This window comes from Medicago sativa, chromosome 5, assembly GCF_051527215.1.
Source record: "Medicago sativa cultivar Bolivia chromosome 5, Bolivia_mono, whole genome shotgun sequence".
Lineage (NCBI taxonomy): Eukaryota > Viridiplantae > Streptophyta > Magnoliopsida > Fabales > Fabaceae > Medicago > Medicago sativa.
In genome coordinates, this window is record NC_140753.1 from 12296433 (window position 1) to 12320165 (window position 23733).

Genomic DNA, 23733 nt, shown 5'->3' on the forward strand with positions numbered 1-23733 from the left:
TATTTCCTACTACTATCTGCTTTGGTCTTGACAAAAAATGAATAACAGTGGATCATATAATTCTCTCAAAAGTGGATTATATAATCACGCAGTCTTCCTAGTTTCTGAGCAGACATAATCAACAAAAACTAATTCCTCCAGTTTAGCTTCCAAAATTGGATTTTGGACTCATAAAATCTGCTTGAGTTGAATCTTAAATTTCATTTTAATTGTGATCAGAAGAATATGATATAGTTTCAACTTTCAACACAACAATAAGTTCAACCAATTATTCCATCCAAATTAGACCCCAGTCAAGATGTCTTTAAACTAAACATTACAATCAATGGATTTGCAGTTTGCTGCAGATTCAAAAACAAATGAAGAAACACATAAAAAATAGAAAAGTAAAAAGAATTGAAAGGCTGGGCAATAATCATTTTAATTGAATGACATAACAGCATTCATGGTTCTAATCTGATCAATGGATGATGCACTATTGATCTCACATACATTTTCCTAAATGGACTGCTGCCTATCATGTATCAGCAGTTATCCTTCTTCATTTCTAGTGGTGGAAATATTACCAATGCTGTCACTTGACAGAAGCATTTTGATTACCAATGTGAGACAAAATGTTTAATATAACTAGGCTGCTTACTTTCCCAAACTCCTCAAATAATTGGTTCGCTGTATTTCACACTTGGAAATTCCGAAATCCTTTTTAGGGAGCGGTTAAGCACTAAGATTGTGTTTGCATGAGACTATATAGAATTGTGAAAGCTAAACAAAAAAAGAACAAAAGGGTCTTGCACATACTCGTTTGGAAACAATCAGAAAATATTTCAGAATTTAAATAAAAAAAAGGGATATGCATTGTTAGTGTAAACTAGTTATAACACCGACAACAAATGACAATCAAGTATTTTTAAAATGCATATTTAAAAGTGAAATATAGTTTTAGATTGACAGACAATACACCACTATTAAACTCATTTAAATAACTTTAAAGTGAACGTGACAAAAGGATGTAAAGGGTTCAATATCATGCCACCAAAATTGAAATTCAATCATTAAATTTTAAATCTAATCGATTCATCGAAGCTAGTCAAATAGATAATTCATTATAATTCAGGCCCTATTCAGAAACCCTTTTCAAGGAGCAGTTAATGACTAGGAATCTAGGAAATCCAGATTGATGAAGAAAAGCACATAGGAGATCAGGAAACTGAATGAAATAGCTGAGCAATAATCAGTCTTTTTCTAAATCAAGCCAGCCTCGTTAAAGCATAGATAATGAATAATGAAAATCTAGATTAAATTTTTCAAAAAAAATACATCATTTGCATCCTAAAACAAGAAATGTATTTTTTTTCAAAATCACAACTAGCCAAATTATAACCCTGCCTACTGTTTGAAATTCCTTCTAATCAGTTGTACTCTTCACCAAAAGCCTCAGCAACGGACGACGAAGGTATTTGTCTATACATCAAGATCTTCATTTTCTTCATGCAAATTAAAATTTGAACACCTATATAAAATAACACCAATATTACATGACGGAGTCTAAGTAACATACCTAAAATTGTAATAAGCAAGGGTCGTAATACCAATCAATACGAAAGCAGACGTACTCTTCTTAGGAAGCAGGTTCTTCACCAAATTCTTCACCATCAGATAAGGAGGAGGATATATTTATCAAGTCACCATAAGACGATGAAAAACATGAACTTTCAAGTCTCAAACAATCTGGTGAGACAGAGAAAGAACCTCCTTTTCTTCCCGCAATTTAAACTTTGCACACCTATATAAATTAAAACAATATTGGGGAATATTGGTTAAGTAATAGTAGCTAAAACTGCAAATTGCAGGGGATGGATCAGCCTCAAGAAACTATTTACTACCTAGCAACTAAAGAAGATCCAAATAACTGAGATTACAACAACTGTCCATTCATTTTCGTCTCCTCCATCAACACGAAAGTATAAAGGAATTTATAAGATGTAATTAGTAATAAAAGATTGTGTCCACGTGATTTTTTTTCCATTAACTATCAGAGCCACAAAGATGTAATTAAAGGTGGTATATATTAGATAACGGTAAAGAACTAAATTTATAACAAATATAAACAACATCATAAATATATTAGTTGTAAACGCAAATGATTGACAAAACATGACAACTTTAAGTGAGAATATATATACCTAACAACATGTCTTCCTTTAATTACATCTAGAATGGCAAAATAGTTTCAAATATAACTGGCAACATAGGAAACTTACAGAAGTTCCTTTGAATACTCGTCTTATGATTAAAATCAGTTACTATGACTTTGTAAGGGAGCATCAATCATCAGATTCAATTGCAAATAAAATAAAATCTTAGAAGCTACATTCTTACCTTGAGTGGATATTCAGAACCTCAATATTGTCACCTTTCAAAACATCCTTCAATGAAATTAGACTTGGAATGTGTGGGATTACTTCAAAAAACTTTGAACTACTCCCGTGAATTCGAAAAACTTCGAATCCATATTTCTCAGGTTCATAGTAGATAAAACAATTGCAGGAATGATATAACAATATGGCAGCACCTTCTTCAAAGTGTTTTATCGGCCAGCTTAAACCATATCTCCGTGGAACACGACTTTCCGAAGGATTGAATGAAGTATCGATGTTGTAAATCTTAGTCCATGATTCTCCAATGCCATATTCATTCATAACCCACATTGAAACATCAGATAAAAAGGTCGAATCACAAATGTAAAGAAATCCCTTTAATTCTCCCATGCTAATATGCCTACTACCAAGAAATCCATTATTATGATTTCCAGACATATGTGGAGGAGAAGGAAATGACTTCAGCGTCTCACTTTCAAAGCAGAAAACCAATATTGACCTTTGCAGACCATCAAATCTTATCCAATGAAGTGCACCATTCACACAAGTGGGATACTTTAGACTCGAAAAAGAAATTTGAGGATCCACTTCAACATTTCTCCAGGATGGGGTTCCAAGTGTGTTTATCTCAAGGGTCAAACGCTCAAACTCCCACACATTGGCACGTTTAACATGTCTCACCCACATGTTTATCACCTTATATTCATTAGTTTTAGGTTGGAAACCAAAACCAGCTTGTCCTAGCCTTCTTACCCGATTTTGATCCGCAATAGATTCAGGAAGTCTTATAAACTCCCCAGTGACTGGGTTGCAGATCACTAATGGGTTTCGAAAAGATGGGTCAGACAAACAAAGTAAACCATTGCAAGAATTCACAATATCAAACTTATCAAAATCTCTGTTGCAAGCAATATAAAGACTTTGTCTACCCATATAACTGTTCTCGTCGTTTTTCCCTGAAACTAATCTCACAGCACGAAAAGGGCGCTTGGATTCATTATTAATCTCGTCTCTTTTATCCCTAAATGATCTGAGAGGAAGCTTGAACATAGGCGCAAGCTTGACAAGATCGTTGCTTCCAATCTCAAACTTTTCAGGATCACACTCAAGAAGGTACATTGTTCTTGAAACTCGGCTATATTCATTGGTTCGAATCATGAGACTGAGTGGTGATTGCTCAAAGTGCGATTTAGCAAAATGTGATTCTGAAATCAGTGTTTTCCAAATTTTGCACACACATTTACAAATGAGAAGAGACTTAAATGGAAGTTGAAGCAGAATATGGGCAATAACGTGAGACGGAAGATTATCAAAATAAGGGCAAAGTTCATGACTTTCTGCCTCAACAACTTTCCCTTTTGCTTTATTGCATCTTTGGCCAGCCCTAGCAGGGGCAATTGAACCTTTTTTTCTTTTCATGACTACAATAAGTTGTAAAAAAGGAAAATAAACAAAATAAGTTAATTAAATCACATCAAAAAATGATTAAATTTGATAAATATCATAGAGGACGAAAGAGAAACTAAGAATCAAACACAAGAATACAAAAAGTTGGTTTGTTTCAATCTGAAGTATGAATTTGATATTAAAAGTGATAACTTTAACTTTAATTGAAGAAATTTGGGAATTAAGAAAGCGATTATGAAATAAAGTGATGCAAGTAATTAAAAGGAAATTTGGAGAAACAATTAGAATATGATGTTGATTATTATTGATAGATTAATAGCGAAGAATGATTATGAACAAAATTGAAGTGAAAGAAGGAATTACCTCGAAGAAGTTCGGAACCCTAATTTCGATGGTAAAGCGTTCCAACAAGATTGATGAAAGAATGAACCAACGCTGTTGAGAGGGAATGGGGTTAAGAGGGTGAGGGGTTTATTTTCGTGTCAAGTTTGATTGTCTGATCAATTAAGCTTCGAAAAGTATTTGCTCCGAGACAAACTCAAATATAAAAAGTTTATGCATATTTACATAAAGGCTTAAACATGTCTTTAGTTCCTGCACTTTAATCAGATTTTGGCATTGGTCCTTGTATTTTTTTTGTTTGGAATTGGTCCTTGCACTTTGTAAAAATATTAATATTGGTCCCTCTGTTAATTTTCTGTTAAAAAAACACACAAAACTATTGGTATTGGTCCCTGCACTTTGTAAAAATATTGGTATTGGTCCATGCACTTTGTAAAAATATTGGTATTGGTGCCACGTGGCATGAAATGATTGGGCCACGTGGCACTCCGTTAGTTTTGTGTTTTTTTTAACAGAAAGTTAACAGAGGGACCAATACCAATATTTCTTCAAAGTGCAGGGACCAATGACAAAATCTGATGAAAGTGCAAGGACCAATAACATATTTAAACCTTACATAAATGATGTTATTTTTTAAGATAAAATGATTTAATAATGTTGCAAAAACATAATAGAGAAAAAACTTGTGAATTGAACTCGAAGACGGCAACCGCCTCCTTCCAAAAGTCTCCCTAGAACTACAAACCTTCCAAGAACTTTGCACTCCTTGGAAAGATGCCCTCGTTGTCAAGCTGATGGGTAAGAATCTCGGGTACAACATCATGAAAGACCGCCTGCACAAAGTTTGGAAACTCCAGGGGCTTTTAAAATCATGGATAATGATAATGATTTCTATATGCTGAAATTTGATCAAGTGTCTGATAAGGAGAAAGTCATCTCTGACAGTCCCTGGTTAATTTTGATCATTGCTTAGTTGTCTCACATTGGTCATCGGAATTCGCATCACCAAACGCCAAAATTGAAAGAACGGTAGTATGGGTATTGTTGTGAAAGTGACTCAAAATTGGAGAAATTGAAGTTTGCTGAATCTGTCAAAATTGGGCCCCGAATGGTTCTGTCTGGGGCCTGAATTTTGCTTGTTTTTGAAGACATTTGATTCGACATTTTTCGGGGCCCGAATGGTCAAAATCGGCGCCCGAATTGTCGTAACAGCATAAAAATAAAACATTTTTATGGGTCAGATTTGTTCTAATTTTATGAGGGATACTTTTACTATAAATATAGACTTTGTACAAGAGTAAACCTTGAGATAGAGGGGGCTGAAACAAGGGTTTAGAAATCAAACTAAGGTTTGTATAGAATTTGCTTTTGGCAACAAACACTAGGGTTGGGTTGATTCACCTTGGGAAACACTATTAGGATTGAGTCTCTTGGTCACGGGAAAAGATTGGGGCTTTGGGTAGAATTAGGCGGGAGACTTATTCTTGTAACCCATTGATATCTCTTTTGTAAAGTTACTCATCATTATGGTGAAACGGAGGGCTGCTCTCTCCCCCAGACTAGGTCAATTTGGACCGAACTGGGTAAACAAATTCTCTTGCGTTCTCTCTTTCTTTTCTCTATCTGTTTTCTACTTTTGTTTATGATTATAAATTCCAAACACTTTGTTTTGGTTGCTTGACTATCACTTGCTCCACACATCAAGTTTATTATTGGTGTGATTTTTCATCGAATTCACAACAATTGACGCCCACCGTGGGGCAAGGGTCAAAGGATAATCAAGTATCATGGGTTCGAAGTGGGATATTGAGAAGTTTACCGGAGATAACGATTTTGGGTTATGGAAGGTAAAGATGGAAGCGATGTTAATGCAACAAAAGTGTGAGAAAGCTTTGAAGGGTGAAGGTGCGTTATCGATCACCATGTCACGAGCAGAGAAGACCGAGATGATGGACAAGGCCAGGAGTGTCATTGTCTTGTGCCTCGGGGATAAAGTTTTGAGAGAAGTAGCAAAGGACCCAACCACGACATCGATGAGAGAAGTAACATCTCTCATAAGACCATTCCTCGTACGAAACATGCCACTCACACTCCCTCAGGCCACGTGCCCCTAGCTTTACACTCACAACAAGACAAAGCTAACCCAAACTCTGAAATTATTTCCGAAATTACCCCTAACCAATTCACCACTTTCCAGGTTCATACGCACACCAACAACATCTTGGAAAATGCTAAACCTCACACAAACATAATTGACATCCCTTCTGACCAAACAAAAGACAAACATGTTGATGCAATTCTCTCATATTGTGATGAAGATCAAGAAACAACAATCCAAGATGAGGAGGACATGGTCACTTAGTCCTTTTTTCTCTTGCGTTCTTTCAGATACTCAGTTGATTTTGGAAGCTCTCCTAGCCATTTCTATTCTCTCTTGGAATATCAGAGGAGCTCATAACAACAACTCAAGAAGACATCTGAAAGACATGATCAGAAAGTATAATCCTATTTTCCTTGTCATTCTAGAAACTCACGTTCCTTTTGCTAAGATGTTTAATTTCTGTACAAACAATGGGTACACTCATGTCCACTATAGAAGGTCGTTTCACTTGGCACCGCAACAACAACGGCCTCCGTATTCTTTCAAAGAAACTTGATAAAGGCTTAGCTAATGTAGCTTGGCAGATAGCTTTTCCTAAAGCTTTTGTTGAAATCCTTTGCAGGTTACATTCTGATCACAACCTTCTCCTCGTCCGTTTTGGTGGTCTTCCCTTAGCCAGAGGGCCTAGGCCTTTTGGATTTTAAGCCGCTTGGATTGACCATGAGGATTATGTTGATTTGGTTGACAGAGCCTGTAGTTCTTCTAACCACAACAAATGTTCTCTGCAAGGTTAGGGTTCACTCTATCACATTCAACTATGAAGTTTTTGGTAACATTTTCAGAAGGAAGAAGAGAGTTGAGAACAGGCTTAAGGGGGTCCAAAATTATCTTGAGAGAGTGGACTCCCTTAGACATGTACAACTAGAAAAGAGCTTCAGTAAGAATATAATCACATTCTTTTTCAGGAGGAAATGCTTTGGTACCAAAAATCTCGAGAGCAATGTGTGAAATTTAGTGACAAAAATAGTTCTTTCTTCCATGCTCAGACTATTATTAGAAGGAAGAAGAATAAAATCCGCAAGCTTCAGCTTCCCAATGGTTCTTGGTCTTTTGATAATACTATTCTTCAGGAAGAAGCACTCAAGTATTTTAAAAACCTTTTATGTGGTAACCATCATCTTCACCAAAACCACGCTTCCAATGAAGGCAGCCACCCCACCTTAGATGATGTCAATAGGAATTCCCTCACTAGCCCCATAACCAAAAAGAAGTGACGGTCTCCCTCCATTCCATGAAGCCTTACAGATCCCCAGGCCCAAATGACTTTCAATGCATATTTTTTAAACAGTATTGACACATTGTTGGAGATGACGTCTTCAACTTAGTTCACTCAGCCTTCCACACCGGCTATTACGACCCATCCATCTCTGACACCCTCATAGCCCTCATCCCTAAGGTTAACCCCCCAACACTTACAAAGACTTTCGTCCCATTAACCTTTACAATATCATCTACAAAATCATCACCAAAGTCCTTGTTCATCGCCTTAGACCTATTCTTAACAATATTATTGGTCCTTACCAAAGCAGTTTTTTGCCTGTTAAGGGCACCACTGACAATGCATTGTTTTGCAAGAAATTATTCACTTCATGCAAGAAATTATAGAAAAAGCCTTTGATAATGTCAATTGAGATTTTCTCCGTTCTTTTCTTCAGGATTTTGGTTTCCCTGATGTTACTACCGCTCTCATCATGCATTGTGTTTCACTAGTACTATATATATATATATATATATATATATATATATATAAGAAAAATAGGTTGTTTTTGGCTGACTTTTTCTTCTTTCAATTACACCCTTAAACAAATTTGACTATGAATGCTATTTTGTTGGTGTCATTCAAAAATATAAGAATTTATATTAGATTTCTTATATTTTTTTAAAGATATTATATTTTTTATATTGTTGGTATTATTTAAAAAATATAAGTATAGTTTGTTAAAATATGAAAGTGTAAAATATATATTATTTATATGTACAATTTTGATTAAGAATTTTTTTGACAATAATTATTATTAAGAAACTTGGACCTAAAGGAACTTGCATGGATTCTTGAGGTCCAAGTTTCTTGAGATGCAAGTTCTAATATTTATATTTGAGACCAGATGGAGTAGATGATAAATCATCGCACTTTGAGTTGCTCTCTCTACAATCTTCTACGCCAACGCTCTTGCCCTCAAACTAACAGAGTTCGGAACTTTTCCAAGGTACTTACTTTCACTGGATATTTACTAATTAAACTTGTCATTTTTAACATGAAATTCATACTTTAGATGTTCAATGTTCAATGTTTGATTTCTTCATGTATGTATGATATCTATCAAATGTTCAATGTTTAATTTACTTATTTTGTTTATTTTCTGTTTTACAACTTAATATAGCCATGAAAAATAAGATGGTTAGGGCTACACGAAGAAGCAAAAAATTTAAATGGAAAGTTTATAAAGCAGAAAGTCACAAACTTTGCCCTTATTTTGATAATCTTCCATCTCACCTCACTACCCACATTCTGCTTAAACTTCCCATCAAGTCTCTTCCCATTTGTAAATGTGTGTGCAAAAATTGGAAAACACTAATTTCAGAACCATATTTTGCTAAATTGCACTTTGAGCAATCGCCAATTAGTCTCATGATTCGGACCTGTGACAAAAAACTAGTGTCAAGATACCTGCATTTTCTTGAGTGTGATCCTGAAAAGTTTGAGACTGGAAGCAACAATCATGTGAAGCTTACGCCTATGTCCAAGCTTCCTCTTTATGATCCAAAATCATATAGGGAGAAAAATGGCGAGGACAATTATGGGGATCATCGTCAATGGCTTAATATTTATTTCGAGCCATATTATTCTAAGTTTGGTGTTGTGAATTCTTGCAATGGCTTGTTATGTTTGTGTCACCAATTCAACCGAATCCCTTTAGTGATTTGCAACCCACTCACTGGGGAGTTCATAAGACTTCCTGAAGCTACTAATCGTAAGTTAAGGACGGATGTGATAAGAATGAAAGGAGTAGCTAGTTTTGGTTTCCAACCTAAAACTAATGAATATAAAGTGATAAAAATGTGGATAAGACATGTTAAACTTAAACCTGCCCTTGACTGGGTGTTTGAGCGTGTGATCCTTGAGATAAACACACTTGGAGAACCATCATGGAGAAATGTTGAAGTGAATCCTCAAATTTCTTTTTCAACTCTTAAGTATCCCACTTATGTGAATGGTGCGCTTCATTGGATCAGATTTGAAGGTTTGCAAAAGTCAATATTATGTTTCTGTTTTGAAACCGAGAGATTGCAGTCATTTCCTTCTCCTCCAGATGTGTTTGGAAAGCATAATAATGGAATTCATGGTGAAAAGTGTATTAGAATGGGAGAATTAAAGGGTTTTCTTTACATTTGTGACCGGACCTTATTCTCTAATGTTAAAATGTGGATTATGAATGAATATGGCATTTGGAGAATCATGGACTAAGGTTTACACCATCAATACTTCGTTGAATCCTTCAGAAAGTCGTGTTTTATGGCTTTCGGAATTATGTGTTCCGATAAAACACTTTGAAGAAGGTGCTGCCAAATTATTATATCATCCCCGCAATTGTTTGATCTTCTATGAACCTGAGAAATATGGATTCAAAGTTTTTCGAATTCAAGGGATTAGTCGTTCAGAAGGAGTTGAAGTTATTCCACATGTTCCAAGTCTAATCTCATTGAAGGATGTCGTGAAAGGAGACATGGTGTTGAATATTCACTCAAGGTACGGATGTAGCTTCTAATGTTTTATTTTTATTGGGTAAATGAATCTAATGCTCCCTTAAAAATCATAATTAATTTGAATTATAAGACGCATATTCAAAGGAACATGCGTAGGTTGCTAATTATTGTAGTAAATAGTTTAGACGTTTAGCCAATTTTACTTAACCATTGTTCCTTAATATTGTTTTAATTTATATAGGTGCGGAAAGTTTAAATTGCAGGAGGTAAATGAAGTTCTTTCCCTGTCTCAACAGATTGTTTGAGACTTGGCAAGTACATATTCTTCATCATTTTATAACGACGTGATAAATTATAGCTTCCTCCTCATCTGATGATGAAGAATTCAGTGAAGAGCACATTTTCCAATAAGAGTACGTCTGTTTTCACATTGATTGGTATTTTCAGCTACCTACGTTATTTAGGCTTTATTACGCAATATTTATGATATTCTGTATAGGTTTGCAAAGTTTAAATTGCGTGAAAAAAATGAAGTTCTTGAGCGACGACTTGACAAGTACCCTCCTCCTCCTCCTGTGGTGAAGCTTTTGATGAAGAGTTCAACTGTAAGAAGTACTTTTCATACAACAGGCCTGGTTATGCTAAATCACAAGTAATGATTTGGCTAATTATGATTTTTGAAAGAATACGTATATCGTTTTAGGACGCAAATGATATCTTTTTTTTAAAGTCTTCCTTGATTCTAAGTCTTTAACTTCTTGAAAAGTGTTTATGAATCTCAATTTGTGAAATATAATGAATCATCTATTGCAGGACCTTCGATTGATTTGATTGGACTTGAAAGTTTTAATGATTGAATTTCTTTTCTTTTTTGCTATGATATTGAATCCTTTACCATCCTTTTGCCTAGTTCACTTCAAAGGTATTTAAGTTAGACATATTTTTCCATCGATTTTGTTTTGTATGCACAACCCTTTTGTTCCTTAATTGTTCGGCATTCAACATTCTATTAGGAAAGATTTAGAAATTAATGAGTTGGACCGAAATATGGTTTATGACAAAACATTATGGCGTAATTTGATCTATGTAGCCGACATGACTTACCGGGAAAAAGCTTGGTTGTAGTTGTTTTCAACTGATAAAATATTATGCTGGTAAGACTGTAGTGGTTCAAGAGTTTGAGATCGTCAAATTGATGTTGTTTTGGAAAGTACGCTGTATAGTTATATTTGTAACATTTTTGCCTCATATGTGGGGAATGAAAATGCCTCTGTCAGTGACAACAATGATAATCTCCGCACCAAGTCAATATTGAGATTCAGTTCAAGAAACCTAAGCTGCTATCATGAGTCAAAATCAAATTCCTAGGTTGTATACTTAACTATTTCAATGAGTCATAACTGTAGCACATAAGATTATAATTAAATCCCTAGATTTTGTTGTAATGCTGTACAATTATTATAATATCTGTACATGTTATAGTACATTAAATCATTGGTAAATAGAAGCATTTTTTTTACTCTATTTTGCTACTCACTGGATCAAACTAATTTTGACATTTACTTTTCTTTGATGTGAAACTTAAAAAAGACATTGTGTAGCTTCAGCTTGTTTGAGCTCTTGTTACAGAGTCCTGTCAGAATTTTCAATAGAGTCTCAGTTTTAGTTGACCTTATATTCAATCAATATAATGGATTGAATATACAAAATGGATACTGAGTTTTCCCTTTAATGATGGTTCCATTTTAGTTTGCACAGAGAAATTAGAATTACGCATGGAGCAGCCTAGTTGTCCATCCATTAAACAACCTATGATATCTATTTAGTAAACTATCTTAATAAAAAAAATTGTGTTGGTAATAATTTTCCTTTGCTTAGTATGTTTAACTAGCTTTTCAGTGACACCAAACTTTCATCTAAGCCAAACCTTAAAAAAATGTCTATATATCAGACACATTCAGGAACAATATAAAATGTTAAAAAAATATTAAGTGAAGGGTAAAATCGAAAGAATTTTTTTTACACCAAAACACAATATTTTTTATGTTGGGTCAAAATGAGATTGTTCTTGGTGTCCAATAATATTGTTCCTCTCTTATTGTTTTAAATTGGTCATTTAATTCATAGAATATATACACTGTTTTTTTTAAAGTAAATATTTACACGGTTAAAAAGTACTTATGGATCATTTAACATTGAGGTGGTAGGATAAAAAAATGTTTATGAAATTAAACATGACTACTTACACAAACTTTAACTTATAAACTGAAAACCCTAAAATGGACTCAAACCCTAGTAAACATGTGACTGTGTGATCAACAAAGCAAACATCAAATGAAGTTTAAACATGAAAACGAATGGATAAAAATGAAAACGAAAAATGAAAAAAAAACTGTCAAAAATATGGAGAAAACAAACATTCATGAATGGAAAAACGAACATAAAAGGTTTACCTTCACAGATGATGAAATCTTCCTTCAAAACGGCACTTCAAATGTTGATCAATGAAGATGATGATGCCTTTGGAGAGATGTTGATGAAAATGATGAAGGTTTTAGTGGGAAGGAGAAGAGTCAGGGAATGGTTTGATGTTTCTGAATGAAATATGAGGATGAATAAATGGGTAAAAGAGAAGAAATGAAAAATTGAAAGTGAAAAGTGGAAAGTTAAATTTGAAACATTTCATGCAAAATGGTCCTTGTACACGTGGATATCACAACACAACATGAAGGTTGACACATCAGCCTTCCTAGGAGAGATTAGACGAATGGATGAATTTGACAGAAGTCGATGAAATTCAAGGACTAATTTACTATTTCGACAAATTGAAGGATGAATTTGATTAGTCTTAGCAAATTCAGTGACGAAAATGCCTATTCACACTATTTTATTTCAAATAGAACATATTAAACCGTTGGTCCCTATTGGCCTTTCCCACTATCAGCGTGTATAAGCCACTCGACCTGTGTCAATTTTCAACAGCGTTGGTTCATTCAAGTTTCAACAATCTTGTTGTAACGCTTTTCCATCGAAATTAGGGTTCCGAACTTCTTCAAGGTAATTCTTTCTTTCATTGCAATTTTGTTCATAATCATTCTTCGCTATTAATCTATCAATAATAATCAACATCATATTCTAATTGTTTCTCCAAATTTCCTTTTAATTACTTGCATCACTTTATTTCATAATCGCTTTCTTAATTCCCAAATTTCTTCAATTAAAGTTGTCATTTTTAATATGAATTTCATACTTCAGATTGAAAGAAACCAACCTTTTGTCTTCTCGTGTTTGATTCTTAGTTTCTCTTTCGTCCTCTATGATATTTATCAAATTCAATCACTTTTTGATGTGATTTAATTAACTTATTTTGTTTATTTTCCTTTTTTACAACTTAGTGTAGTCATGAAAAGAAAAAAAGGTTCAATTGCCCCTGCTAGGGCAGGCCAAAGACGCAATAAATCAAAAGGAAAAGTTGACGAGGCAGAAAGTCATGATGAACTTTGCCCTTATTTTGATAATCTTCCGTCTCACGTTATTGCCCACATTCTGCTTCAACTTCCCATTAAGTCGCTTCTCATTTGTAAATCTGTGTGCAAAGTTTGGAATACAATGATTTCAGAATCACATTTTGCTGAATCGCACTTTGAGCGATCACCACTTAGTCTCATGATTCGGACCAATGACTATTACCGAGTGTCAAGAACCTTGTACCTTCTTGAGTGTGAACCTGAAAAGTTTGAGATTGAAAGCAACAATCTTGTCAAGCTTAAGCCTATGTTCAAGCTTCCTCTCAGATCATTTAGGGATAGAAGTGACGAGATCAATAATAAATCCAATCTCCCTTTTCGTGCTGCGAGATTAGTTTCCGGGAAAAATTATGAGAACAGTGATAGGGGTAGAAAAAGCCTTTATATTGCTTGCAATACAGATTTTGATAAGTTTGATATTGTGAATTCTTGCAATGGTTTACTTTGTTTGTCTGACCCATCTTTTGGAAACCCATTAGTGATCTGCAACCCAGTCACGGGGGAGTTCATAAGACTTCCTGAATCTACCACGAATCGGGTAAGAATTCAAGGACATGGTTTTGGTTTCCAACCTAAAACTAATGAATATAAGGTGATAAAAATGTGGGTGAGACATGTTGAACATGTCAATGAGAGGAAGTTCACGCGTGTGGTCCTTGAGATAAACACACTTGGATCACCATCATGGAGAAATGTTGAAGTGGATCCTCAAATTTCTTGTTTGGTGCTCAGTTATCCTACTTGTGTGAATGGTGCGCTTCATTGGATACGATATGAAGGTAAAAATTGGTCAATATTGTTTTTCTGTTTTGAAAGTGAGAAGTTGCAGTCGTTTCCTTCTCCTACACATTTGCTTGGAAATCATAACAACGGAATTCTTGGTAACATGCATATTAGCATGGGAGAATTAAAGGGATTTCTTTACATTTGTGACTCGACCATTTTATCTGATGTTTCAATGTGGGTTATGAATGAATATGGCAATGAAGAATCATGGACTAAGGTTTACAACATTAACACTTCGTTCAATCCTTCAGGCAGTCCTGTTTCTCGGCATTCAGGTTTAAGGCCGATAAAACACTTTGAAGAAGGTGCTGCCATATTGTTATATCATTCCTGCAATTGTTTAATCTATTATGAACCTGCGAAATATGGATGCAAAGCTTTTCAAATTCATGGGAGTCATTCACAGTTTTTTGAAGTAATCTCACATATTCCAAGTCTAATTTCATTGAAGGATGTCTTGAAAGGAGACAATATTGAGGTGCTGAATATCCACTCAAGGTAAGAATGTAGCTTCAAATATTTTATTTTTATTGGCATTTGAATCTGATGGTTGATGTTAATCAAAAGACGAGTTTTCAAAGTGATTCACGTGAGTTTCTTATGTTACCACTTATAAGTTAATAAATTGTATCTGATGGTTGATATTTCCATTTCCCATACAAGTCATAGTAATTAATTTTAATCATAAGACAAGTTTTCAAAGGGACTTCCAATTTTGCCATTCTATTTAGAGAAAGGAAGACTTGTTGTTAGATATATATTGTGATGTTTCCTCAATCAATTGCTTTTACAACTAGTATATTTATGGTGTTGTTTATATATATATATATATATATATATATATATATATATATATTTGCTTCTTTTTTGCCCGCGCTTAAGAGTGCTTGTAATGATTAACCTCTATCATCGACTTCCGACTCTGTAGGCTTGTAAGCCTCTGTCCTATATATATATATTAATTTTAGCTCTTTTCGGTTATCTAATATCTACCAACTTTAATTACATATCTGGCTCCGATAGTTTATGGGAAAAAAATCACGTGGACACAATCTTTTGTTACTAATTACATCTTATAAATTTCCTTTATACATTTCGTGTTGATGGAGGAGGAGAAAATTAATTGACAATTGTTCTAATGTCAGTTATTTGAACGTTCTTAGTTGGCAAGTAGTAAATAGTTTTTTGAGGCTATTCCATCGCCTGCAATTTGCAGTTTTAGCTAATATTACTTAACCATTATTCCCGAATATTGTTTTAATTTATATAGGTGTGCAAAGTTTAAATTGCGGGAAGAAAAGGAAGGTGTGTCTCTGTCTCAACAGATTGTTTGAGACATAGAAACTACATGTTTTCCATCATCTGCCGGTGAAGAATTTGCTTCCTAAGAATAGTATGTCTGTTTTTGCATTTTATTGGTTTTCTGACACCTGCTTATTACAATTTTAGGTATGTTACCTAGACTATGTTATGTAATATTGGTGTTATTTTATATAGGTGTGCAAATATTAAATTGCATGGAGATAAATGAAGATCTTGAATGATGTTTTGACAAATACCTTCTTCCTCTGGTGGTGAGGCTTTTGGCGAAGAGTACAGCTGATAAGAAGGAATTTCCATACACTGTGTTTTACTTCATCAATCCTGATTTTCTTTATTCTTCGTCTTTAACTGCTTCTTGAAAAGAGTTTCTGCATCCCTGGGCGTTAATTATAATGAATTATTGATTTGAGGAGCTTTGATGAATAGTTTAGATTTAAATTTTTAATGATTGAATGTCAATTTTGGTGGCATGATCTTGAATCCTTTACATCCTTTTGTCACATTCACTTTTAGGTTATTCCCACCAAATCAATAAATAATTCAGGTTGTTAGTTAGTATATAATTTCTCATTGTCCTATAACTACCTTAGTTTTATGGTTTGAACTATTTAGTTTAGTCCTTTAGTGGGAGGTATGGAAATGAAGAAGGATAATTGTTGATACATGATAGGGAGCAGTCCATTTAGGAAAATGCAAGTGAGATGAATAGTGTGTATCATTCATTGGTCAGATTGACATGGTTATTTAGTGTAGATTCATTCAATAATCTGGTTAAAAAAAGTGGTTATTTAGTGTTGATACATGGTTCTATTATAGTGTTGCAATGCTGTACTATACAAGCTATAGAACTTTTTAATTTGAGCTATGCTACCTGATTAAAAAAAGTGGTAAATAGAGCAAGCATTTTTTTTACTCCTTTTTGCTACAATGTGCGTCACTGGGAGTTTATAAGACTTCATGAAGCTACTACGATTCGTATGCCAAATGACAAAACTTATGTTATAAATCAAGAAGCAGCTGGTTTTGGTTTCCATCCTAAAACTAATGAATATAAAGTGATAAATATTTGGAAGAAATATGCTAGACGTGTAATATGTGAATATGCCTGTGAGATTGAGCACGTGGTAATTGTTGAGATACACACACTCAGAACACCAACATGGAGAGATATTGAAGTGGATCCTCAAATTTCTTCTTCATATCTTATGTATCCCACTTGTATGAATGGTGTACTTCATTGGATCCGATTTGAGGAAAGGGGAGGGTCTATATTGTGTTTTTGTTTTGAAAGAGAGAGGTTTCAATCATTTCCTTCTACTTCATTTGTGTTTGAAAATCATAATACCGAAGTTCGTGGTGCGAGAAGACGTATTAGCTTGGGAGAATTAAAGGGATGTCACATTTGTGACTCAAACTGTTTCTCTTATGTTGCAATGTGGGTTATGAATGAATATGGCATTGGAGAGTCATAGACTCAGGTTTACCACATTGATACTTTGACCAATCCTTCTCCGCGGTGTCATGCTTTGTGTTTGCCGATAAAACACTTCGAAGAGGGTGCTGCCTTATTGTTATATCATTCATGGGATTGTTTTACTTACTATGACCCCGATAAATACGGAGTCAAAGATTTTCGAATTCATGGGTCTTCTTCAAGATCATTTGAAGTAATTCCACATATTCCAAGTCTAATGTAATTGAAGGATGTCGTGAAAGGAGACAATATTGAGGTGTTGAATATCCATTCAAGGTAAGATTGTAGCTTCAAATTTAATTTTTCTGACTGGGAAATTAAATCTTATGGTTGATGCTCCCATTAAAATCATAGTAATTAATTTTAATCATAAGACGAGTATTCAAAGGGACATGTATGAATTTCATGTGTTACCACTTATAGTTAAACTTCCTATCTTGTTGTTAAGTATAGATCTTCTCACTTAAGTTTATGATGATGTTTACAACTAATATATTAATGGTGTTGTTTATTTTTGTTATAATTTTAATTTTTTTTTCGTTATCTAATATATACTTACTTTAATTACATCTTAGCTCTGACAATTAATGGAAATAAATTCATGTGGGCGCAATTTTTAGTTACTAACTACATGTAAATTTCCTTCTATGTTGATGGAGGAGGGGAAATTTTACAGTTTACGTAATGTCAGTTCTCGAATACTCCTTAGTTACTTTGTAGTAAATTGTTTCTTGAGCCTATTCAATTCCCTGCAAATTGCAATTTTAGCTAACTTAGCTATCGTTCCCTAATATTGTTTTAATTTATATAGGTGTGCAAAGTTTAAATTGCGGGAAGAAAAAGAAGGTATTTCCTTATCTCAACAGATTGTTTGAGACTTAGCAAACACGGATTCTTCATTATCTTATGGTGACGTGATAAATATATCTTCCTCTTCATCCGATGGTGTAGAATTCAGTAAAGACTGTGTTTTCTAAGAAGAGTATGTTTGTTTTCGCATCGATTGGTGTTACTTAATATTGATGTTATTTTGTATAGGCTTTTGGTGAAGAGTACAACTGCTAAGGAGTAATTTCCATAAAGTAGGCGTGGTTATGCAAAATCACAAGTTATGAATAGGCTAGTTATGATTTTTGAAAACATGCATATTTCTTTTTAGGATGCAAATGATGTCTTTTTTGTTATCTTTTAATCTAGATGTTTGTTGTCATGATGTCTGGTTTTACAAGATTGACTTGTGATTTGTTTGCTTGGTAGAAAAAGACAATGATTATTGCTCATCTTTTTCATTTTGTTTCCTGATCTCCTATATGTCCTTTTCTTCATCAATCCCATCTTCCTAGATTCAGTCTTTAACTGCTCTTTGAAAAAGGTTTATGAATCCCTAAATGTGAATTATAATGATCACAATTTCAATTTGTCGACATGATATTGAACTCTTTACCATCATCCTTTTGTTAAGTTCACTTTATAGTTTTGTTAAGTTCACTTTATAGTTTACTTTTACACTGTCATCCGATGACAGTTGAATTCACCATATTGCTACATAAGTCCATTTCAAAACTGCATTTAGAATTTAGAGAATAACCTTATAAAGATAATTGATTGCTATTTTTTGTCAGTTTAAAACTAGTTTAAACTGACAATGCATGTCCTCTTTTCTCTATTTAAACTCAAGACATCTTTTTCCAACTTCAACTTGTTTGAGCTTTGGTTGCAGTTTTGCAGAGTCATGTTAGTTAAGTGTACTATTTTAAAATGTGGTACATGACCTGTGACCCCTTAAGTCTTTTGGGTTAAGTTTACTATATATATATATATATATATATATATATATATATATATATATATATATATATATATATATATATATATATATATATATATATGGGTAATGCTAATGCACACCCACTTAGGCTTTGTTTGCGAGTTTGGAGGGGAGGGGAAGGGAAGGCTTTGAGGGGTGGAAAATATGAGGGAAAATGGAGAAATCTTTCAAAAAAATTAAAAGAGTAGTTTTTTATAGAATAATAAATTAATGCATATGATTACTACATTTTTAATTTTAAAAATAATACAACACCACAGATTAAATTTGAAGAATTCATATAAACCCTCTAAAACCCCCCAAAACCCTCCTCCAATACAATTTTTTAGTTCCCCCAAATGAAGAGGGTTTAGTATTATGAAGAAAAGTTAACCCCCAAAGCCCTCCCCTCCCATTTTCCTCTATTTCTTCCACTTGCTCATTCCTTTTTTCCCAAGTCTTCCCCTCCCTTCCCCTCCAAACTCGCAAACAAAGCCTTAAAAATTAGAAGGTGTGTGTTAGCATTCTACACCTTTTTAGATGGACATAAAATACCCCTTTCTCTCTCTTTCCTGGTGCCTAAATACATATCTCTTACGGTATTTTTCCACCATTACATAATTTTTTTCTCTGGCTCTACTACAATCACTTTGGAAAAGAAGAAAATGTTCTGGTTAAACATCACCAAAATTTCTTCTTCCACCATTTAACCGAACTCTTTCTTTATGGATATTTAATTTAAGAAAATTTGATGAATTTTATTCAAAAGATGATCTTGATAGGAATCAATTTGTTGGAGTTTTGTTGAACTGAACCGGTTTTATTTTTAATATGGAAGCATTATTAGTATTTCAAGAGGTGTTGTGTTCTATTTGCCATCTTCGCTTTGACCCCAAGTGCTTTTCAACGGTGAACTAATTTCCCGTGGAATTGAAAAATAAAAAAAAAACAAAATTTCAGACATCAGAAATAGTTTAAACTTGATTTAAATTTCTTCAAAATTTCTTCAATGGTAATTTGCTTTTAATTTGCTCTTCAATGGTGACCATGGAAGAAGACAACGAGCCAAATGAGGGAGAATGATGATGTGAGAAAGATTTTTTTTTTGAACAAGGATGATGTGAGAAAGATGAAACAACCGATTTGCTGAGCAATAGAAAAGGAAAAGCCGGTAGGACTGAGCATGCTATCCGCACCCGCCCAAGAACCGAACAAACCGAATAACCATGGGTTTTACGGGGCGGGTTAGTACGGGCGTCGGGTGGAGAAAGAAGGAAAAGCGAGTCCATATGGTTTTAAACGGTCGGGACCGGTTTTGAAAATCTGAAACCACGAATACCCACACCCGCCCGAAATATGTATATTGTATATATATATATCTAATAAAAAGGGAGCATGCAGTCAAAGCTTATCTTTTTAGTCTGTACTCTACAATGTCTAATAGTACAACTTGCAAAGACTTTATTTCATTTTTCTATATACTTTTGCGAGTTCCTATGTTCTTATCCTTTCCCAATGTCCCATCCAACTAACTACAATAAGTAACCTAACTACAATAAGTAACCTGATAAATATAATATGAAATTCCTCTAAAAAAAATTAGTATAATATGAAATTAAATGCTTCACCTTATTTTAAATTTTACTACTAGTAAGTATCTCACAGCTTGTCTTCATGAAAAGAAGCCTCTCGCAAAAAGTTTTTTTTTCTTCAGATCTTCACCAATTGTTTCTTTATAACTTCCAACACCATTGTTTTTGGGTTATTTGTTGTGCTATTTGAATCTTCCCTTATTCCTTCCTTATTCTGAAGTTATGTCCATTTGTATTTATTTTCTTCTTACAAAGTTGTTTTCTAGTTTCTACACAGAAGGAGAGAAGAGAGATACGAAGGGGTTATATAGGTGTTTTGGGTTGAATACAATGATATGTGCCGACGCTGCTGGATTTGTGGTTGTTTCCGTTTGATCAAACCGACTTAACCCACCCGTGAAAACCGTCTCCGACGCAACCCGTCACCCTCTCAAACCGGTGCCTTCAGCGGTCGAGAATGGTTCCTATTTTTCCATCATCGGTTTCATCTGTTATGAAAATTTTCAAACCGAAACCGGGGATAACCGACCGATGCTCACCCCTAAGAAAAGGTAGAGAGAAAGTGTCCATTTTGCTTTTACATTAATTTGAGTAAATAATAATGATATTAATTTTGAAATTACAATCATATCCTTTCTTTTGACTTTTTTTAATAAAGAAAAAATGGGTATTATGTCCATCTAAAAATGTGTAGGATGCTAACACACACCTTCTAATTTTTAGATGGGTGTGCATTAGCATTACACTATATATATATATATATATATATATATATATATATATATATATATATATATAGTGTGCGTTTGATTTTGATGAATTGGTTATGTAAAATTTATTTTCGTAAAAAGTAAATTAAAGGAAAAGTGAATTATATTTATGCATACATGTAAAAGTGAGTTGAACAATAAATTTATGTGTAAAAATGAATTTTATAATCAATAGCTCCAGTTTCAAGTTTCAATTATAATCAAATTTAGAGGTAAAGTCGATTCTACTTATTTTTTAGATAAACAAAATAAATACAAAATCAATTTTACACCTTTAAAATCAACTTTGACTCCTCCAAAAGTAGACACAAATATATAGGGCTGAGCATCGGACGGTTTCGGGCGGGGTCGGGCCCGAAATCGTCACCCTAGATGAAACCGAAGGCATAAAATCCAGAACCAGTTCCGACCATATGTTGTCTCAGTTCTGGCGGGTCTCGGTTAGTCGGTTGGACGGGTAGCACGGGTGGGTTGGTTCGGTTATGTGCCTCAACAAAGAAAAAAAATCATAGAGAAGCAGGTAGAGTAAGCACAATGGACATGATTTCAACCTCTATTTTTACATCTACTGAAAATGACAAACACAAAAAACGTGAGAGAGAAATGATCAACAACAAAGGAAATGAAAGAAGAATACGAGGGTGAAGAGAAATTAGGACGATGGAGTTGTGAAGAAGGGTGGATTTTGAAGAACAATGGAGATTAAAGTTTGAGGTTAGAGAGGGAGGACAAGGAAGAGAGGGGCGCTACTGTCATTGATTGAAGTTAATACATAGGGGTGGTCATAAAGGTTAATACTAGCATTTATTAAAAAAATTAAATTGTTTAATTTCAAATGTCAAAGTGTGTTCTTTCAAAAAAAAAAAATGTCAAAGTGTTGTACAGCTGTAGAGCAGACAAAAGACAAAGACATAGTACATGTTAATTGCTTTTATTACAGTAGACCCAAAGACTAGCTAGCTATTCACGTGACCTCAAAGCATTTTTACATAATATATAATATAACAATAGTAATTCGGGCGGGTTCGGATAGCAACATCTGCAATTTGTTTGGGCCGACACCGACCGTTCAAACCCATTTATAACTGTTTCTGGGTAGTTTTACACCCGTGGACCGAACCGACCCGCTCGTAACACTCATGTTTGAAACGAGTTTCGGGCGGTTGATAGAATTCTGCTCACCCCTACAAATATATACTATAGGGCCGTTTGGACTGACTTATTTTTGAGTTTATGCAAAATAGTTTATATAAATAAATAAATAAATAAAGGCTTAAATATGTATTTGATCCTTGCAATTAGGGGTCGTTTAAAAATTGGTCCCTATATTCGCTAATCCTGGCATTTTGCCCCTGCAATTGTTAATCACTTAAAATTTGGTCCCTCAACCCACTTAATCACTGCCACGTCACTGATTAGGTGACGTGGGACTGCTAATTGGTTGATTCACTTGCTGACTCATCAAAATTTCATGTGAACGGACCAAAATACCCCTAAGACTTCACACAAACGCAAAATTACAAATTTACCCCCAAGTTCATCTTCTTCCTCACCAATTTGCCTCTGGCTTTCACCGTGTTATGTCTTTCCTGGTTCCCAGTGAACAATATCCAAATCCAGAAAAAGAAAAAAATGACCAAATCTTCAATGTCAACAACAGCATCATTAATCAATCAACATGTCTCAAATCTTCAACATCAACAACAACATCATTCATCACCAAATCTTCAACAACAACAACATCATTCATCTAAAATCCTCACCACTACCAACTTAGAATATTGAACAACCCAGCAAAAAAAATCGAAATCTTCAACCCAGCAAAAAGAAATCGAAATCCTCACCAAATCTTCAACCCAGAATATTGAACAACCCAGCAAAAAAAACAAAAAAAAATTAAAAATAACAACCCAGAATATTGAAACGAACAACCCTAACCTAGAATTAAACATCAAAATCGAAATCGAACCCAGAACATTGTTTGATCCACGGATGCATCACTTCTGGTGTTTGACGGCGGCGATAACGACTTTGCCCTTGCAAGAGCAAGCTCTTCTGAATTTTTAAAATCACCAATTTGCAGTGGTAGTGTTTCACTTTCGACCAAGATTAGTTTCTTGAGAGAGTTGACATTATGGAGTAAAGGGTAGAGAGGTGAAACAACAGAAGGGTTGTCGATGAAAACGAGTTCCTTGAGAGATGAAGGGAAAGAAGGTAGAGAAATGAGGTGTTGTTGTATGTTGTTGAAGCAATTGTGGAAGGAGAGTTTGCGGTAGGTGAAATTGGTGAAGACAAGTGGGTTGAGAGTGGCGTTAGAGGAGCAAGGTAGGGTTCGAGTTTTATTTGGGGTTGTGTGTTATCACGGTTGTGTGTTGGTAGCGGCGACGGCGACGGCGCTAGTGGGGTTGGTGGAAAAGAGAAAGGGACGAGAGAAGGAAGAAGGCTGAAGAGAAGAAAGGGG

At 34.4% G+C, this 23733-nt stretch overlaps 1 protein-coding gene and 3 pseudogenes across 5 annotated transcripts; 3 read left to right on the forward strand and 1 right to left on the reverse strand.

The window, feature by feature from the left end:
- Positions 1-1199: 1199 nt before the first annotated feature.
- LOC146920108 (F-box protein At3g07870-like) lies at positions 1200-4319 on the reverse strand (annotated as a pseudogene). The gene is made up of 4 exons (XR_015011678.1): positions 4149-4319; positions 2380-3799; positions 1590-1783; positions 1200-1510 (listed from the first exon to the last, which is right to left on the reverse strand). The product of XR_015011678.1 is annotated as an F-box protein At3g07870-like (transcript).
- Positions 4320-8457: 4138 nt separating this feature from the next.
- LOC146920109 (F-box/kelch-repeat protein At3g06240-like) lies at positions 8458-10452 on the forward strand (annotated as a pseudogene). The gene is made up of 2 exons (XR_015011680.1): positions 8458-10036; positions 10235-10452. The product of XR_015011680.1 is annotated as an F-box/kelch-repeat protein At3g06240-like (transcript).
- Positions 10453-12893: 2441 nt separating this feature from the next.
- On the forward strand, positions 12894-18402 carry LOC146920110 (F-box protein At3g07870-like). 3 transcript variants are annotated; one of them, XM_085713495.1, is made up of 6 exons: positions 12894-13050; positions 13394-14299; positions 14558-14804; positions 15577-15699; positions 15804-17379; positions 17915-18402. In XM_085713495.1, exons 2-4 carry the CDS (start codon positions 13396-13398, stop codon positions 15638-15640), a joined length of 1215 nt encoding a protein of 404 aa, XP_085569621.1. In that variant the 5' UTR covers positions 12894-13050; positions 13394-13395; the 3' UTR covers positions 15641-15699; positions 15804-17379; positions 17915-18402. The 3 variants fall into 3 exon arrangements, with proteins under 3 accessions (XP_085569621.1, XP_085569619.1, XP_085569620.1); XM_085713493.1 differs by having other exon boundaries at positions 13394-14804; XM_085713494.1 differs by having other exon boundaries at positions 12895-13050; positions 13389-14804.
- On the forward strand, positions 16453-18175 carry LOC146920111 (uncharacterized; annotated as a pseudogene).
- Positions 18403-23733: the final 5331 nt, after the last annotated feature.

Coding starts and splice junctions, on each gene's coding strand:
- LOC146920110 (XM_085713493.1), top strand. CDS start 13,396: ATGAAAAGAAAAAAAGGTTCAATTGCCCCTGCTAGGGCAGGCCAAAGA. Junction 14,805..15,576: donor GTGCTGAATATCCACTCAAG/GTAAGAATGTAG, acceptor TAATTTATATAG/GTGTGCAAAGTTTAAATTGC.